This window comes from Ilyonectria robusta (genome assembly GCF_021365365.1).
Source record: "Ilyonectria robusta strain PMI_751 chromosome Unknown BGZ61scaffold_15, whole genome shotgun sequence".
In the NCBI taxonomy this organism is placed as follows: Eukaryota; Fungi; Ascomycota; class Sordariomycetes; order Hypocreales; family Nectriaceae; genus Ilyonectria; species Ilyonectria robusta.
The window spans coordinates 987,115-1,003,236 of record NW_025764449.1 but is presented as its reverse complement, the minus strand read 5'-3'; the positions used below and the strand labels follow the sequence as shown (position 1 = coordinate 1,003,236).

Here is a 16,122-nt window from a genome sequence, read left to right as displayed (position 1 = left end):
TCCCGGGACAGGATGCTGTAAGCTTAGTTGCCAGCTTAGCTCGTTCGAGATAGCCTCTGCCATGCTCTCACGTAACGACGTAAAGACGGGAAACGGCGTGCCGGCGCCGGTTCAACCCATCCGTCACGCAATACGGCCAGACACGCTCAGGCACTCGCAGGACGTCGCACGCTGTCTCTCTCACACTCTCACGCTCTTCAGTCTTTTGCCCGTTTCCTGCCGGAAGCCGTGTGCGCAAGGGCAACGCCAAAGCCCTTTGGGCCCAAGCGGGACTCTCAACTCCTCCTCTTGATGACCCTGGCCCGCACCTAGTCACGCTACCAGGCACGCTGGGTTGGTGCCACGCGTGGCGAAGCCGCGCCGGCGCTGGGCCCGGCGACGTCTGGGATGCAGGCGGCGAGGATCAGCGAGTTGACAATGGTCAACACGGAGGCGTGTGAGTGGGTTGGAGCCTTGGAGGGGGGGGCCCGAGGACGCTCAAACCGCTCTTCCCCCAACGTCTTCGATCCACTCCGGTATGGATGGAGCTACAGCGCGTGGAGCAAGGAGCATTGCGCGTGGAGCGTGGAGCAATGGAGCATGGAACATGGAACATGGGTAGGTATGGGGCACAAGGGGCAAGGAACATGGGGCGAAGGGGTCTTGCGAATCAGTGGAGTCAGGACGACAACAACACAATGCCCACCCCGGTCTAGTCGACAGACGACCATCGACATGGAATTGGAAGTGTCAGACAGTGACAGTCTTTTGACAAGGAGTGGAAATTGTAATCACAGCACAGTCTATTGGTTCTAATCCAGTCATGTCATTTGTAGAAGTCATTCATTCCGTGCTCCAACTATCAAAATAGGCCAAACCGAAAACAAAAGATGTGTCTAGACATACAGCAGCCGTAAGGTAGGTAGGTAGATTTCGTTTCATTTCTCTAAACCCCCGTTTGTCGCCAATTTCCCACCCCGTTTCCCGGTAGCCCTTCCCAAGTTCCCTCCCACCGCCGGAAACCGCGCCAGTCATCAAAAGAACTCCAGAATACCAAAGACAACATGTGAAGCAAATACTATGTAGTGACGCTGTGAAGAAACGTTGCCCGTCTAATGATTCGTTCGTGTCCCAGCAGGTCCTATTTTTCGGGAGTTTTGTTTGATGGTGCTTCAGTTAAGCATCGTGTTTTTTTGGGCGTGTTTTTGAAAGGTTAGGGTATATCGTGTGTCTCCCCAATATGTATCCATGTATCATACGAGTTAAAAAGTTATGGAGGTTGAAGGTCCTGCCTCCTTGGACGACAGTGTGGTGCCGTGTTCTCCCACAAAGTCTCGACGGCGAAGGTAAGTCAGTCCGTTATTATCCAGTAGGGCAGGCCAGTATGTGACAAGAGGAGGAGCGATGGTAGTGTGGCGGTAGTAGTGATAGTAGTAGTGGTAGGTAGTGGTGGTGGTGGTGGTAGTAGTAGTGGTAGTAGTAGTGGCAGTAGGTGGAGGAGAGTAGCGTGGCAGTAGAGTAGCGTGGTCCAGGGCTGAGGGAGGGAGAAGATTCATCCTTGCGTGGGCTGTAGTAGTATGGAGTCAGGACATGGGGAAGCGAGAGTAGCTCTTGGGTGTTGGTAGGCCCCATCCAGGATCGAGATTAATCTTGGACTTGGAGATCCACCAGACCACGAAGTTCGGGGTAGCGCCGCGCTCAGGCGTCCATCACTTGAAGCCACGAGTGCCAAGTGGTCTGCTCCAAAGAAACAGCAAGGCCACTTGGTATACCCGACCATAGTCCGGATGGTCTGTGACCGGTCCGCGGTGGTCTATCGACAGCCCGTCAGGCGGCGCGCCAACGCCAGCGGAGGAGTCGCGCCGGGCCAGTCAAGACGAGCCGCAGCCCTTCCGAGCAGACCCGCCGGATACTCGTATGTGGCGTAGAAGTCTGGGAGTTGGAAATGGTGTGTGTGGCAGCTCCATTGGACGAGGTCGACCCCTTGGAGATGCAGGTCGTATAGTCGTGAGCTGCCGCGAGGAGCGCATGCAGTTGCACCAACCGGCCGCGCGTCTGTAACGGCGCATACGCTGCAATGCGCCCCATTCCTCAGTATCCAGGAAATCCAGAAAGGGGTGGCCGAGTCGTCCTCATAGCTGCCGTCTTAGGGGTTATCCGGGCGTGAATCCGGATAGGGCTTGATATCTGGTGAATCGACTCTGTGTGTGAGAGTCGGCGCCAGTCCTATAAAGCCGACAGGCGGCTCGTCAATGCGGCTCGCAGACGCTGTCCTCATGACGAGCGCTTGCCAGGATGACGAGCCGCCTACGCCTGGCTTCAATGGACCGAGGACTGCGCCTGCGGGTAGTAGACGGCCGGGTACATGTTCCACGCCGGCTGCTGCTGCTGCTGCTGCTGCTGCTGCTGCGCCATGTAAGGATTGGGCGCGCCCTGCATGGACTGGTTGGCGAGGCGGAATCCAGCGTCTGCGTAGTCAAAGTTAGCCTCGTCCTGGGGCTTCCGGCTCTCTCCCACGCCGCGGGGCTTCATACCGTGGTGATCCACATCCTCGTACTCCATCTTAATGTCCTTGTGGCCCACCGCGCTAATGCTGCTGGTGCTGGTGTTGTTAGAGGGGAGCATCGACGTCGGCACGCTGGTAGGGATGTAGCCCGCGCCGTAGCCGTCAGTGTCGGCCGACGAGGAAGGGCTGGAGACGTTGGACGGCACGGGGACGGTGTTGGCCCACGATTCACAGTTGTTGGGGAGGGGAACGTATTGCTGGCCATAGTCGGGGAGCGAGCCGTAGTCGCCAGAGGGGAACGGCGATGCCCTGGGACTGGGCATAGCGCCGCTGCCGGTGCTGAGGCTATCATCATAGACTGTTCGCACCATGGTCAACGTCTGTAAGGCACCAGCTGTTGGGCGGCTGTAAATACCTGGTGTGGAGTAGGGCGACGAGGTCATCGAGACGCCCATGTTCTCCTTCAGCCGCGACAGCTCATCCTCGAGGGCCTTGTTGCGTCGCAGCAGCTCCTGGACGGTCTGGTCGCGGCTCTGCTTGCTCTTGAGGTCCTCCAACTCGCGCTCCAGTCGCTCAATGTGCTCCTTGGTCCGGGCCCGGATTGCCCTCTGCGCCTCTCGGTCGTTGGCCCGCTTGCGCGCGAGCTGTGAAGGAGTAAGGGTAGAGACACTGCGGGTGCCTGTTGCGTTGAGAGATGTTAGAAAAAAAAAATTGACCCCATCATGACATTGCCGGATGAGGCAAGCCCGGGATCGGCCAGCCTGCAGAATGACAGGTAAAAAAGCAAAGACAATGGCACAGGGTCCATTGCACAATGTAAGAGAGGAAAAGCAACGACTTACCCTTTCGCTTGGTAGCCTTGGCAGGCTCCGCTGAAGATGATCGCACCATCATGAATGCTGTGGATGTGTGATTCGAAGGAGTCTGGAGGTCAGGTCTGTGGTCGGTCGACAATGCAAAGGTGGAGGGACGTTGATGGTCAGGGTCGTCGTCCCAAGCAGCAGTATGTATATAGATGCAGGCAGGGTACACGGCGAGGGTGGAGCAGTCTTTCAGTCGTTCAAAGCAAGAGTTGCATGGCGATCGGCTTGTCTAGCTGATCGACGGGCTACGCTGGGCAGACCGGGGTGCGTCCAAGATATAGCATTTCGGAGCCTCGACCGCGACCCTCCTTGGACCCTCTTGGACCATCTGGGACATGGTCCATCGAAGACTTGCTCTGGCAGCGAGAGGGACCCTGGAAGCCCTGGATGCGCCGCCAACCGGGGTGGGAGGGGGGGAGGGGCGCCAGGGTAAGGCGTGGGTACTTGGAGGTACTGGCGGACGAGACGTCGAGACTACGTCGGAGTACGTTGTAGGCTAGTCTAGAAGACCCCCCAGAAGGAGACCCTCCCATCCTCGCATCCCATGCGTGCAAGGTTCGGGGGTGGCTTGAGTGGATTCCTCATCCTGTTTCCCGGATCAAGCCCGGCGGACGAAGCGACAGGCAAAGACGGACTAAGATGGCGGCACTCCCCCTGCCGCCTTGCCCCCAGCGAGAGAGAGAGAGAGAGAGAGCGCGCGAGGTACCATTGCCATGCCCCCGTCGTGGGTTGGCGTATTGCTGGCCGGCGTCCTGCTGGCTGGCGTATTCCGGGCATGGATGGGGTGGATGATGGATGGATGGACGGACGCATGGGCGTATGGCGATTGAAGGGCGTACGGCCTGGACGTCTAGGACATCTGGACGTATGGATAGCAATGGGCAATCAGCATAGCATCCCCAATGGAGTGTCTATGACCCCCAGAAGCAGAGCAGAGTAGAGCAGAGCAGAGCAGGACCCTGCGGCCCACAGTCCACGGACCTTTGTTTCTGCTGTTGCCGGACGAGGTCTTGTCCTGTCGTGTTCCTGTTGCTGTCACCGACGAGCGGTGATATGCAGGTTGGCGGGTGGGTAGCCAACACCATATTATTCTCCTCCTCTTCCTCCTCCTCCTCTGCGGCCACTATGCGACCTCAGCGTCCTCCACCTTCTCCTCTCGCTCTCGCTCGACCCCTTTCCTTCCCTCTCGTTCTCGCCGCGTCTTTTGCCTCCTGGGCCCGCATCAGATGGCACATGTCAGTGGTGGAGCAGGGGCACGGGCAATGGCGTCCCTTCTGCTATGCCCGTCGCCTGGTGTCCTTTCTCCTCCTCCCCTCCCTCGAGCCACCTCCCGGGGCGTGCATGTCTCAGATGCGGCCTGGCCCTGGACCGACGCACACGCCCAGGACGTGCTATGTACGAAGGGACACCCTGGGTGCGCGCCTCAGCCTAGCCCTGGGCAATCCATGTCAACCCTCCTCTCACCTCCCAACAGGCGCCCCGAACGGAAAAGTCCAGCTGGGGGAGAGGCAGAAGCTCGGATTTTGTTCCAGTGACCCTTGATCCCTTCCGCCTGCAAGAATAAACTTTGACCTTTTGCCGCTTGCAGTATGACTAGCCGATATCCGGCGCGCATGTTGCCTTGAGGGACCGTGGCTGCAGTGGTGGCTTCTGCATCGACTAGCTGCGAAGACGCTTGGCTGGCGTGGGCGTGAGGGAGTGGAGGAGTGAAGGGAGAAGACGACGGGGGGGCGCGCACGCCAGGGACAAGGGGAGGGGCTGCAGCGAGCCAGCTAGTAGAGGACAACCCTCTGAGAGCATACTACGTCCAGTAGCCATGGCGATGTGACCGAACTGCGGGAGAGATGAGGCAGGCAACGAGATTGAGTGTGAGTGTCGGAGCCAGATCCTACGAATCGAAGGGTTCTTGGCCGGACTTCGGTCTCCAACCCGACGCCCGGACAATGGCAGCACATGTTCATGTTGTCGCATACAGCATACAGCATACAGCATACATCATCATACATGTCGCTCGTTCTCATGCGGAATCCCATGGCATCCCGTCTTCGGATGTCCCGCCAGACGAGCGAGCAACTCAGAACCAGGCAGCAAGGCCCAATTGCTGATACATCCAGCCCGCATCGTATCGACCTACCTCTCTGGTGGCTCTGGTGGTATTCTCTAGATCCAGGCACACCCCTGGAACCCTCCGCTCGCCATGGTCAACATGGCCGCGCGATGATGCTCCGTCTGTCGTGCGCGCCGATGCCTTCGCCGCCCGCTGTGCAGTCCGCTACTTGTCACTTGCGGTGCTGATAACGATCGCGCGGTCAGCGACATGCAGCCGACGAATCCGGAGTCGATGGATGGACCAGCCGCCCGCGCGTGGCAACTGGGTCTGAGCATCGTGCGGCCGGCATCGTGCGGCACCGCACGCAATAGCTCATGGTCTCGGGCTAATAGAGTTGTAGTGTCCGGACAATCTGTGGACAATCTGTGGACAATCTATGGACAATCTGTAGTCTTCCACGCAGGCTTCCTTCGGCGCGTGGGCGATGGTGGGTGATGGCGTCACCGGTCCAGTGAGGAGATGGAGGAAAGCCTCGCCGCACCCAGAAACAAGCCCAGCGAACGAGGCTTGCCTTGGGGGCGAGCTACTGTTTCTGCTTCTCTTCTTCTTCCACTTCCACGTCGGCTTCCACTGCCACGTTCGGCTTCTGTGCATCGGCTTCGGCTTCGGCTTCTGGTTTGGCTTCGGTGATTGCTAATGCTGCTCCTGCTTCTGTTACGGTATCCCGCTCTGCTCTCGCCTCCTCCGGTCTCGCCTGCTCCGCTCCGCTCGCATGGCTGCCGGTGCTCCACACGTGGTTAATGCCCATGCCCATCTCAATGCGACCCTCGAGCTGGGCGTCGTGCTCCGTCTTGTTCCCCGTCCCTAGTCGTTCGCGGGGGTAACTACGTAGATGGGGGGAGGATGGAGGATGGAGGACGGGGGATGCGATCGGAGGTGGGATGCGATGGATGGATGGGTTCCACGTCTGCTTCTTCCCTTTCTCCCGTTCCCGCACAGCCAACTGATAAGGGAGAGAGGGGGAGAAAAGACGGGAGGGAGGGAGGTAGTCTGCTGCTGTGCCGTGGGTCAACTGCCACTGCCCCTGCCACTGCCGCTGGCTGCTCTGCTGCGCTGTGCCGTCCCGCTGCGGCATGTGAACAGAAGGTTGTCCCAGGGAGTTGGTAACACCTCTGAGATGGCTGCCGTTGACGAGGAAGCATGGGGGCGTGTTCCGTGGAGCCGAAGTGGGAAGAGGGAAGGAAAAAGCAAAACCAACTGAACTACCCCAGGAAAAAAAACCTACCAGGCGCCTGCTCCGCGGAGCTCATGATCGCCCGCCACAATTCCATTCCCCCTGCCTGCCCCTCATCCTCTCCCCCTGCCCGTGTTTACGTACGTACACCCATGGCTCTCCTCTCCTCTCCTCTCCTCTGGATGCCCGTTCTTGCATCTTGAAATTTGGGGGTCTGTGAGCTTCTGTGCTGTGATGTGATTGATGTGAGAATCCGCCTATGAGAGAATTAACATGCCGACAAAGGCCACCCTCTACCCATGTCACTCGCAACAATTCCTTCTTGAGATGCTGAGGCCATGCAATGTCAGAGCAGGCCATGACCAATTCGCGCCAATGCAGGCCCTGCCTTCGAGATAACAAGTGCTGAGCAAGACGGGTGCACTTGGTTTATCCGGACAGTCTAGAGCGTCCCGTCTCGAGCCTTCAAACAACTAACAGCCAACAACACACATGGCCAAGGCAGTCGACCGCCGCCGTAAACACGTCCGGTTCTCGGGTGGTCCACCGCTCCAGGCCTTTTTCGTATCTTGGTCTCCTGCTTTCCTGGTCCATCGCGAGTCCGTCTTTTGGGCCCATCCCAGTCCATCGTGATCCGTCCTCCGCTCCACGGTCGGGCCGCGCCCCTGGTGCTTTGGGATGGAATGCTTCGCCGCCGCGCGAGACCCGTTCTAGACTGGATCGTGGACCGCCCATCGCCTGGAGGGTGCGGTTCTGGCCCCAGTGCCTGGGACAGTGGGAAATGTGTTCCCGGAGGCTGATCCCGTGTCCGCGAAGCGCGACGCCTCCTTGCCTCTTGTCGCCTTTGTCGCAGATTCGTGGGCTCAGTTGGGACACCGTTACTTTGTGTTGGCCGCGGACAAGGCGCCTTGATGCGCCTCTTCGGAGCCGTCCTAGAACATGCGGCCCTTGGAACCTTGGAACCTCAGAACCTTGGAAGCATGCGGCCCTTGCTTGGAACATGCGGGACACGGTCGTTGACTAGGAAGCCCGTGCAGCCCATTCCCCAGTTCCAATGCTCCATAACGGCCATTCACGGCTCTTCCGCTACTCCATCTGGCGCTGCATACTGCGTACGTGCTTCATCCCTAGCATGGCTTGGTCAACTGTATTTCTGCATGTCGAGATTACCGCGCGTGCGGGATGTGGGATTCAACGCCACAATTACCCGCTCAACTCCATTCGCGGTCTAGGACTGCAGAACAACCGCCGTTTGTCCGCACCACCATGTCCCCCAGTCAGCTGACTGTTGCTTGGACTCGACATGGGGCAAGGGAGATGGGAGGCCAGGACATCAAGGAGATAATACTGCTAAGTGCGTTTCGCAGCTAACCAACTTGGCCATGGGACAATCGTCACCTGCCTCGCATGCGCGATACCTACAGGGGATTGGCATTCAGAGGTAACCCATGGCGTAATTACAGGATGGACTGGGTGGCCTGGATAACGGTTTCCATGGTACGCTTCAAGCGAAATACGGCAAGCTTTTCAGTTGAGCGGTTCTTGACGGGACAGGACATGGTCGAGCTCAGGTGTTCAGGTTCGTGGGGTGGTTGGCGCTGCAGGGCAACGGCGCTGCTGCAGGCGGCGATGCAATACTTCATGATATCTCCGGGTTTTCGTCCTTTACCGCCTCCACCAACTCCTCCATCCCGCCAACCGATGTTGGCCCGCTCATGCCTTTTGGCGGGAGCGCCCACTGCGGCAATGGACTAACATAGGCCCAGCTGCCGCCTGCATCCTCGTAGCGTAGGCTGTGCAGCCACAGCGAAAGCTCGTGGTCGCCGGGATCTGAGTACAGCGGCGTCTCGCAAACGTCGCAGAGCTCGCCCGTCATTTTCTCGGCCCTCCTCTTCTCATACTTGTCCACCATATCGTCGTAATACGCTACGGCATCTGCTACGTCTTCCTTGCCCATCCGAGATAACCGACTAATGATGTCCTCATCGGTGTTTTGGGTCCCATCGGCATCGTCTTCGCCGAGATCAAAGCCCCATACCCGGCCGTTGGCGTAAATGGGGTCGTTTTGGATGGGGTGACCGAGGTACTGAAGATGCACCCGCAACTGATGAGTCCGACCGGTGACGGGCATACACCGGACGATGGAATAACCCCTCTTCTTCACCCAGGGCCTGTGTTTCTCGTCCTTGAGCTCCTCCGGCGTTCTAGGACGTCCGTCTTCACCGGCGACGGAGTCTTCCGGGGGTGGATAGTAAGCCAAGCGCTTGAAAACCGTCCGGGCTGATTTGCCGTTGGCACGGACCCGGTTCAGCCCCAGCTTGGGGGATATTTGCAAGATAGGTTGGTTGCACACAACCTCACCATCTGGGAACCTACCCATAACCCGGGCAAGGTATTCCTTCCTGACGGTACGCTGGAAGATCTTGACACCCAGGGCCTCAGCAGCGGGCACATTCTTTGCGATGAACATGATGCCGCTTGTAAGACGGTCCAGGCGGTTGCAAGGGTACGGCAGGAACTGTGGGCCCCTCTCCGCCTTCATGATCTCAATGACTGAGTTGAACTTGTAACGGCCGGCAGGGTGGACCGGTACGCCGGCAGGCTTGTTTATCACAATCATGTCGTCGTCCTCGTGAATCACTCCGACGGGGTCGGCCGAGACGGGGGGTTCATGACGATGCAAGGTGTGTGAGATGAGATCTCCGTTCCGGACAATATAGTCAGGGCCGACGGCCTTGCCGTTGACATAGATACTGCCCTTCTCCATCGAATCGCGGTAGTAGGCGAGGGGTCGGTCGCGGAATTCAGCCTCGAATATGTCTATCAGGGGCCGGTTGCGCCATCGTTCCTTGCAAAAGGTATTGTAGGTGAAATGGTACGGAGCAAGTCGTCGCAGTCCGTCCTCGATGAGGTATGGTCGCGGCCAAGGGTCGCCGATAGGTGTGATGAGCGGGACATTGGGGTCTGAGACGGACGGCGGATACTGGTATTTCTGCTTCTTGTTTTGCTTGTTCATTTGCCTGGCCGTTCTCTTGATGTCTCGTTCCTCTTTGGTAACTTCTTGTTTGGCACGGCCCTCGCCTTTGCCCTCGGCCTGGTCCAAAATCGTAACGTCGAGGCCCTGGAACTCAGCCATCGCAGCGTCCTCGGGCGCGGACGGCGAGCTTACGAGAAGAGGCGACGCCATGGCGATCGTCCGAGTGCAACTGTTGCTGCGACTATTGTAGTTGGTGCGAGAAAGAGGGTTCAATCGCGGGACAGATCTCGATCGGTGGAGAATGGGCGTGGACGGGCCGAGGCGACGAGCAGCAGCCCTCATTCCTCGGGGCCTGAGACAGAAGGGAAAGCACGGCGGCCCTTGGGCGGAAGTCAAAGGAAAGGAACCAAGTCTAGACGGTGCAGCCTAGGCCCAAACCAAAGCAGACGCGAGAAGCTCTGGGGAGGCCGAAAGGCATGCAAACAAAAGTGGTTGATGCCAAGCGTCGCCCTTGTGGGAGTGCGAATATGGTGGGATGTGGGATGTGTGAAGTGGGATGCCAAAATCCAGGCGGTGGCGCGCGGCAGAAAGCGAAATTTCCCTTGGCCTCGACCTCACCTCGGCGGGAAGAACCGACACCCCGCCTTGGGCGCCCCAGCCAAGATCCCAGGGCTGTTCTGTACCTTTCGCATCTCGCATCTCGCAACCTGAAACCCCCTAACTGCCCAGCCCTCCACTGGAGCAGGGCCCGCTAACCCTCCACAGCGGAGAAGCCACAGCGCCCTCCAGCACGACGCAAGCCCTACGGCGCCTGACAGCTCCCTAAGCGTGCGCCTATTGCTCCCCTTCAAGCCCCGCACGCGCGGAGACGGACCCCCCGAATGAGAAGCCGCCAGCCTTTGGCCAAGCGAAGCCTCGGCAAGCCAAGATCTGGCCGCATCCAGAACCTCGGAATTCCCGTCCAGAGCCGTCTCATTCCCTTCAAAGACAAATCCCGCCGTCTCACAATGTTTGTGTTTGTGGTGCCTCCTTCTTGCTTCCGGGCAGGCAAATCAATGGAACTCTAACCCCGCTATTCATCTTGTCCGACCCAGCCAGCTCCAGCTGGTCCACACAACTACAGCATATACTTCTCTGGATATCCTCACCCCTCGTCCATCATCCCGTCATCCACTCATCACCCGTCACATCTCACTCATCGCATCTCATTACGGCCTCAACCGAGCTGCCGGGAGCGGAAACTTTCCCAAAGCGGCACAATCAAACGAACAACCCAATTGCACTGCCCATTTCTGGCCATCCAACGTCTTGGCAAGACTTGTCTCTAGATCCAGATCCCAGGTCCCAGATCGAGACCGCGTCCCAAGGAAGGCAAGCCTGAGATACGCGCGTTGGCCAATATCACATTTGGACGAATTGGTCCCTGTAACCGAGATGGCATCCACCAAGGATCTCAAGGCCCGCACGCGACAAGATTATCGCTTCCTGCTGGACTATCGCACACGATGGTAAGTTTCCGCCTCCCCGGGCCGGAATTGCCCTATTTCCGTTCCTCCGTCCCTCCCTCCGACTTTTGGATGACAGTAAGGTTCGAGCCTCTGGCCTCCCTTGGCTGTTGGTATCACCAAGTCACCGCCGCACTGCGGATTAACGAATTCAATCATCATAGTGACGATGGCGACGGAGCCGCAATTGTAATCATTCTAACTGCCCCGCAGGAACGACAATGACATGTATGACCACATGAACAACTCTGTGTATAGCTTTCTGTAAGTCGGACGCTCGAGGGCATCCTCGGGGTCACACAATAGACTCCCGCGCACCCCGAGAAGAAACTCTCCAGCTCAGACGTGCCAGATTTGACTCCGTCGTCAATTCCTACCTCATTGCCCACTGCAACCTAGACCCCCCAACCTCGCCGCAGTACGGCCTAGCCGTCCACGCCCACACCGATTACTTCGCCTCCATCGCCTACCCGGCCGTAGCGGAGTTGGCCCTCCGCGTCAACAAGCTCGGTCGCTCCAGCGTCACCTACGAGGTGGCCGTCTTTGAGCGTGGCGTCGATGCCGTCTGCGCCGTGGGTGAGTTTGTCCACGTCTTTGTCGACCGTGCCACAGGGAGGCCTGCGCAGAGCGGCATGGGAGATGCCTTGAGGCAGGGGCTTGAGAAGCTGTGTGTCGATGCAGGCCAAGGTAAAGCTCTGGTGGAGAAAAGGCCGGCCAAGCTATGAATCAGACACGAAACTAAAAGCACCCTTTGAGCCGCACACCATGTGTATTTTATTATCATTATATAGTCCCCCGTCCTATACGACGTCCATGCTCTCATCCTCGTCTACAACTGCAGCTCATACGTCTGCGGCGCGCCGTCCTGCTCGCCACTGACAAACATCTTCTCCAAAAACTCCAGGTCCGCCAACGCCTGCTCCGGCGCCTGCAGCTCGTCGGGCGTCCCGCGCACCAGCCCCGCCGCCCACGCCGTGACCTCGGCGCTCACGCCGCTCGTGCGCTCAAACTCGCGGACACTCGCCTCGCCGTCGACGCGCTTGACCGTTACCGTCTCCCCGCGCACCGTGACGCTGCCGTCCTCGAAGCCCAGATCCCACTCGAACGCGCTCAGCTGCGAGCCGCACGACAGCTGAAACGTGCCGTTGGCGCCGGACGCCGTCTTGATGATGGCGCTGACCGTGTCGATGGGTGGCAGGTGTGCCTGCACCAGGCTGGTCACGGCTCGCACCACCTGCGGCTTCGCGTCGCTGCCCAGCAGCAGTCGTGTGGCTGCCGCCTGGTGAACGCCGCCGTCCAGCAGGAAACCGCCCTGATACTCGGGCTTGCGCCGCCACTCGGTGCCGTACCACTTGGTGTCCTGGCGCATGAGATGGAAGCTCTTGACGCTAAAGTGGTTCACCTTGCCCAGTTTCCTTGCCTCCTCGGCAGCGTAGACAAAGCTCGGCACGAAGCGATAGTTCTCCGCGATGGAAAAGGTGACCTTGTTCTCCTGCGAGACGCTGCGGTAGTAGTCGATGAGCTCCCGGCCCGTCTTGACGTCCGGCGCGAGTGGCTTCTCGGCCAGCACGTGCTTGCCGGCAGCGAGGGCGGCTTTGATGAACTCGGGCTGGCTAACGATGGGCAATGCGATGATGACGGCGTAGACGTCCTTTCGGAGGAGCAGGCTGGCGTAGTCGTTTCCCTTGTCCGCGTCGGCCGAGTACAGGCCCGGGGCGGCTTCGCCCTTCGTATAGAGAGCGGCGGTGTCTTGGGCGGACTTGAGGGAGCGAGAGTAGATGGCCTTGAGCGATAGGGATTCACATTTCATAATGGCGGGCTGGTAAATCGTGAAATTCTGTAAGCATCCATTTCTGCGGTATTTCACTAAGCATATCCGGTGATGCTGTACGCACCATGTGCTCTTGCTTGGCAAAAATGCCACCGCCGATGAGGGCTACGCCGAGGGGAGCCATTGTCGCTGAGAAGCAAGGTAAGAGTGGTGATAATATCCGTTAGGTTCTGTCGCTGATTTCAAGGTGTAAGTGAGAGAGGCTAGATGATAAAATGGCGATTTTCAATGGCATATCAAGTTCAGGTCCTCCTCCAAGATGCAAACGCGGGGCTTGCTCGGCCCGGCTCCAGCCCAACTCCACTAAATCACAGCGGCGACGACACACGTCATGGCAGACGAAGCGGCGCATCCTGTTGAGGCACGTCCGCTCGTGCAACCCGCGGCGAACCAAGCGAGGTTGAGAAGCCCTCTCGGGGCCGAACACGGCCAACCCTCCGATCCCCACCGTCCCGGCCCGGAGCTGACAAAGCGTCTCGGGTCGGGCGAGACACCCCGCGGCCCACCCGCTCCCCGCGCTCCGGTCTCCGCCGACCGATCGTGCGGTGCTCTGCTCATCTCATCTCTCGCATCCCCCCCCATCTTCGCGGAGAAATACCACAATGTACATCGCATGCTGCGCCAACATGGGAGCCAACCACCCACCCCGGACAGCCTCAGATATCCGCCGAACCCCTCTCTGCGCGCATTGCGCCCGCCCTGCGCGCCCTTGCCTCAGCCTTGATTGATCCTGCGCCGGACCGCGCCAATGCCTGCGGACCCCCTCCAAGACGCACATTAGCCCCAGAGCCCCCCGGCCCTCTTTTCCTCTGCACGCGCGGAGGTGTTCCGGCAACATGCCACGTGCCAGTGATGGAGGGGTATGGGCATGTCACGTCGTGGGCATGGTTGTGATGTGATGGGGGTGGCATCGGAGGATCCTTGCGGGGTTGGGGGCCATGTGAGAAGCAGGGGATGTTCGCCTTGTCCTCTTCTTGCTTGCTTAGCTCTGGTACACCATGTACCTATGAGAGTCCGTGTCACTACTGTAGGTATGAGCATGCCTTGCTTCCTCCTCCTCTTACTCCAGCTCTTCCGCATCGTGCATATACGGGAGAAGGCCAAAGGGGAAGTAAGCCAAACATGCGTCCGCATTTGTGCGCGCTCCATGTCCATCCAGGCCAACATTTCTGCCCGTGACGGACCTGTGGCCTTCAGATCGAGCTTGATACGTACATAGCACCTTCTGTCTGATAGCACGACGCCCTCCCCTAGCTTCGTCTGATGCCCCTGCGCCGAAACCCACAGTTGACGCAATTCCCCCTATCCTTCTCCACGTGTCGCTCCACGGATCTTCTAGTTCAACCATTCACGATACTTTGACTAGAATCTCAACTGTGCCAAGGATCTCTTCCGGAGCCTCGATCGTCTCAGGTCATGATCTAGGCATATTGCCCTGTCGTAGTCCAATTTCACTAAGTCTGTTATCCTTCTCCTTTATCTTCTTCTTGGCGAAGGCCCCATGGCATCCACTTCCTTAACACTAAAAGAGACGAGCCCCTACTAGTAATCAGCTACCTCTCTGGGAGCGAAATACCTGGAATTCAGGAGGCTCCCGAGTATGAAATCAAACAACCAGGTCGTCCTAGCCGCGTAGTTGATTATCCGGTTCAGGGTCTCCTAGCTCTGATGCCTCCACTTCAAACGAAGCACTTTCCAGTTACGCGACGGGACAGATTTACCATGTTTATGGCGAATGCGGAGCCAGCTCGCTTCAAACTTCGCCTTTCAATAGGAAGAAGAACGTTTCCGGGTGGTGCTCGTATGCTTCCACCCGGGAAAGACACTCACCTTTGTAGTATTCTGGGGCTGTCAAGATGGCCCACAGCGGTGGGCCAAAAGAAAGGTGCGGCGTAGGCAAAACATATGCAGGTCCTCGTCAATCAAGGCATTCGATGGGCGTCGATCCTCGGAGAATAGTCGAAACATGGAGCTACTGTCACAGTTCTCGTTAGCTTCAAACCCAAATGCAAGTTGCCGGTTAGATGCGAGCCGCCTAAATAGCTGGCGGGTGGAGAGACCCAATTCGAGAAAACTCTAGGGTGGGCAAGTGTAGAAAGATGTTTACCATGTGCCTATAGAGAAGCTCGAGAATTTTCTGTTGACTTTAGGATCCAAGTCATGGCAGTTGCAGGGAACTAGACATTACTTGCTCTGGTCTACGAGGGCATAGCGTGGGCAGAGGTGTGTTTCCAACTGAATACTGTCGAAAGGGACTCTTATACCGACTAATGACTCAAGCAATGGAAGACATCATATCCATCTTTCATGGTAGTATACATCTCCACGGCATATCCGGGGTTATATTCGAGGACGAGACAGACAACTGCGCAACATCTTAATTAATGGTTTTCTCCCGGACGAAGTCGTCCTTGTTCTCGCACATGATGCATGTCACTCAAATGACATGGCAGACACAACGAGCCAAGACTGGGCAAAATCCAGGTGGCAAAAAACCCGTTGACCAGGGTTAAAGGGAGATATCACTTGGGTGGGATCTACACGCGTGTTGGCCCCTGTTCAGTTGCCCAGATGTCTCAGGTAACGTGGAATGCCCCCAGGTTGGGACCATCCACCAACAGCAGTCTCGGTAACTAACCCCAGGCCAAGCACCTTGAGGTGAATAGGACTCAGAAAGCCGCTGGGTATTTTTCCAGCTAAACTCGCTACAACTAATTAATGTACCTTCTTGTAGCTATCCTCCCTTGCCGCGTTTTAACTACTGCTGCTCCTCCGCCACTGCATCGTGCATATACGGGCCCGCGGGCTCAAAAAAAAGAGGCACGAGACAACCGTGCGAGCGGCACTACTGCGCGCCTTTTGTATTTATCACAGCCTCACATATTGTTTCCGCCCGTCACAACGACATGGCCTGCATAGCCGCTCCGACCCTGCAGTGATTCATCGATGCCGCCGCCGCCGCCGCCGCTGCCGCCGTCCAACTCGGCCGAGGGATTTTCTATTCAATCACGACGCCCGCTGGAAATCCGCATTCGGTGACGGGTGTGTCGACCACCATCTTCTTGGACAAACTCGGGGGTTCCTGGTCTCCCCCCGGATGGCCGGCCCCGTAGTTAATTCTTCTGTGCATGTCAACCTATTCCTCCATACCTATCGGACAGATCCAGATCCAGATCC

General features: G+C 58.0%; 9 protein-coding genes across 9 annotated transcripts; 4 read left to right on the top strand and 5 right to left on the bottom strand.

Annotated features, from left to right (window-relative positions):
* Positions 1–1,670: 1,670 nt before the first annotated feature.
* BGZ61DRAFT_550048 (uncharacterized protein) lies at positions 1,671–3,376 on the bottom strand (the record flags this gene model as incomplete). The annotated part of the gene is made up of 3 exons (XM_046255452.1): positions 1,671–2,421; positions 2,514–3,164; positions 3,328–3,376. The coding sequence occupies 3 exons, from the start codon at positions 3,374–3,376 to the stop codon at positions 2,126–2,128; spliced, it is 996 nt and encodes a 331-aa protein (XP_046102091.1). The 3' UTR covers positions 1,671–2,125.
* A 1,119-nt stretch (positions 3,377–4,495) lies between these two features.
* On the top strand, positions 4,496–4,979 carry BGZ61DRAFT_455738 (uncharacterized protein). The gene has a single exon (XM_046246425.1). The coding sequence runs from the start codon at positions 4,575–4,577 to the stop codon at positions 4,881–4,883; it is 309 nt and encodes a 102-aa protein (XP_046102090.1). The 5' UTR covers positions 4,496–4,574; the 3' UTR covers positions 4,884–4,979.
* On the top strand, positions 4,964–5,833 carry BGZ61DRAFT_455737 (uncharacterized protein). Its single transcript, XM_046246424.1, has one exon. It carries the CDS (start codon positions 5,302–5,304, stop codon positions 5,641–5,643), a length of 342 nt encoding a protein of 113 aa, XP_046102089.1. The 5' UTR covers positions 4,964–5,301; the 3' UTR covers positions 5,644–5,833.
* On the bottom strand, positions 5,834–6,714 carry BGZ61DRAFT_455736 (uncharacterized protein). Its single transcript, XM_046246423.1, has one exon. It carries the CDS (start codon positions 6,531–6,533, stop codon positions 5,982–5,984), a length of 552 nt encoding a protein of 183 aa, XP_046102088.1. The 5' UTR covers positions 6,534–6,714; the 3' UTR covers positions 5,834–5,981.
* A 270-nt stretch (positions 6,715–6,984) lies between these two features.
* BGZ61DRAFT_60508 (uncharacterized protein) lies at positions 6,985–7,724 on the bottom strand. The gene has a single exon (XM_046256905.1). The coding sequence runs from the start codon at positions 7,632–7,634 to the stop codon at positions 7,098–7,100; it is 537 nt and encodes a 178-aa protein (XP_046102087.1). The 5' UTR covers positions 7,635–7,724; the 3' UTR covers positions 6,985–7,097.
* A 547-nt stretch (positions 7,725–8,271) lies between these two features.
* BGZ61DRAFT_357213 (pseudouridine synthase) lies at positions 8,272–9,648 on the bottom strand (the record flags this gene model as incomplete). The annotated part of the gene is made up of 1 exon (XM_046240861.1): positions 8,272–9,648. One exon carries the CDS (start codon positions 9,646–9,648, stop codon positions 8,272–8,274), a length of 1,377 nt encoding a protein of 458 aa, XP_046102086.1.
* Positions 9,649–10,860: 1,212 nt separating this feature from the next.
* BGZ61DRAFT_60478 (thioesterase superfamily protein) lies at positions 10,861–11,891 on the top strand. The gene is made up of 3 exons (XM_046256904.1): positions 10,861–11,117; positions 11,328–11,378; positions 11,467–11,891. Exons 1-3 carry the CDS (start codon positions 11,044–11,046, stop codon positions 11,837–11,839), a joined length of 498 nt encoding a protein of 165 aa, XP_046102085.1. The 5' UTR covers positions 10,861–11,043; the 3' UTR covers positions 11,840–11,891.
* Positions 11,892–11,943: 52 nt separating this feature from the next.
* BGZ61DRAFT_495805 (uncharacterized protein) lies at positions 11,944–13,069 on the bottom strand (the record flags this gene model as incomplete). The annotated part of the gene is made up of 2 exons (XM_046250942.1): positions 11,944–12,933; positions 13,010–13,069. The coding sequence occupies 2 exons, from the start codon at positions 13,067–13,069 to the stop codon at positions 11,944–11,946; spliced, it is 1,050 nt and encodes a 349-aa protein (XP_046102084.1).
* Positions 13,070–13,276: 207 nt separating this feature from the next.
* Positions 13,277–14,246, top strand: BGZ61DRAFT_519743 (uncharacterized protein; the record flags this gene model as incomplete). Its single annotated transcript, XM_046252416.1, has 2 exons — positions 13,277–13,549; positions 13,600–14,246. The coding sequence occupies 2 exons, from the start codon at positions 13,277–13,279 to the stop codon at positions 13,837–13,839; spliced, it is 513 nt and encodes a 170-aa protein (XP_046102083.1). The 3' UTR covers positions 13,840–14,246.
* Between the last annotated feature and the right edge of the window lie 1,876 nt (positions 14,247–16,122).

Excerpts from the sequence above, each read along its gene's own strand:
- BGZ61DRAFT_455737 (XM_046246424.1), top strand. The coding sequence starts at position 5,302 with ATGTTCATGTTGTCGCATACAGCATACAGCATACAGCATACATCATCA.
- BGZ61DRAFT_60508 (XM_046256905.1), bottom strand. The coding sequence starts at position 7,634 with ATGTTCCAAGCAAGGGCCGCATGCTTCCAAGGTTCTGAGGTTCCAAGG.
- BGZ61DRAFT_455738 (XM_046246425.1), top strand. The coding sequence starts at position 4,575 with ATGGCACATGTCAGTGGTGGAGCAGGGGCACGGGCAATGGCGTCCCTT.
- BGZ61DRAFT_455736 (XM_046246423.1), bottom strand. The coding sequence starts at position 6,533 with ATGCCGCAGCGGGACGGCACAGCGCAGCAGAGCAGCCAGCGGCAGTGG.
- BGZ61DRAFT_60478 (XM_046256904.1), top strand. The coding sequence starts at position 11,044 with ATGGCATCCACCAAGGATCTCAAGGCCCGCACGCGACAAGATTATCGC. Across the intron at positions 11,118-11,327 it reads CTGGACTATCGCACACGATG|GAACGACAATGACATGTATG; the intron begins GTAAGTTTCCGC and ends ACTGCCCCGCAG. Across the intron at positions 11,379-11,466 it reads AACTCTGTGTATAGCTTTCT|ATTTGACTCCGTCGTCAATT; the intron begins GTAAGTCGGACG and ends CAGACGTGCCAG.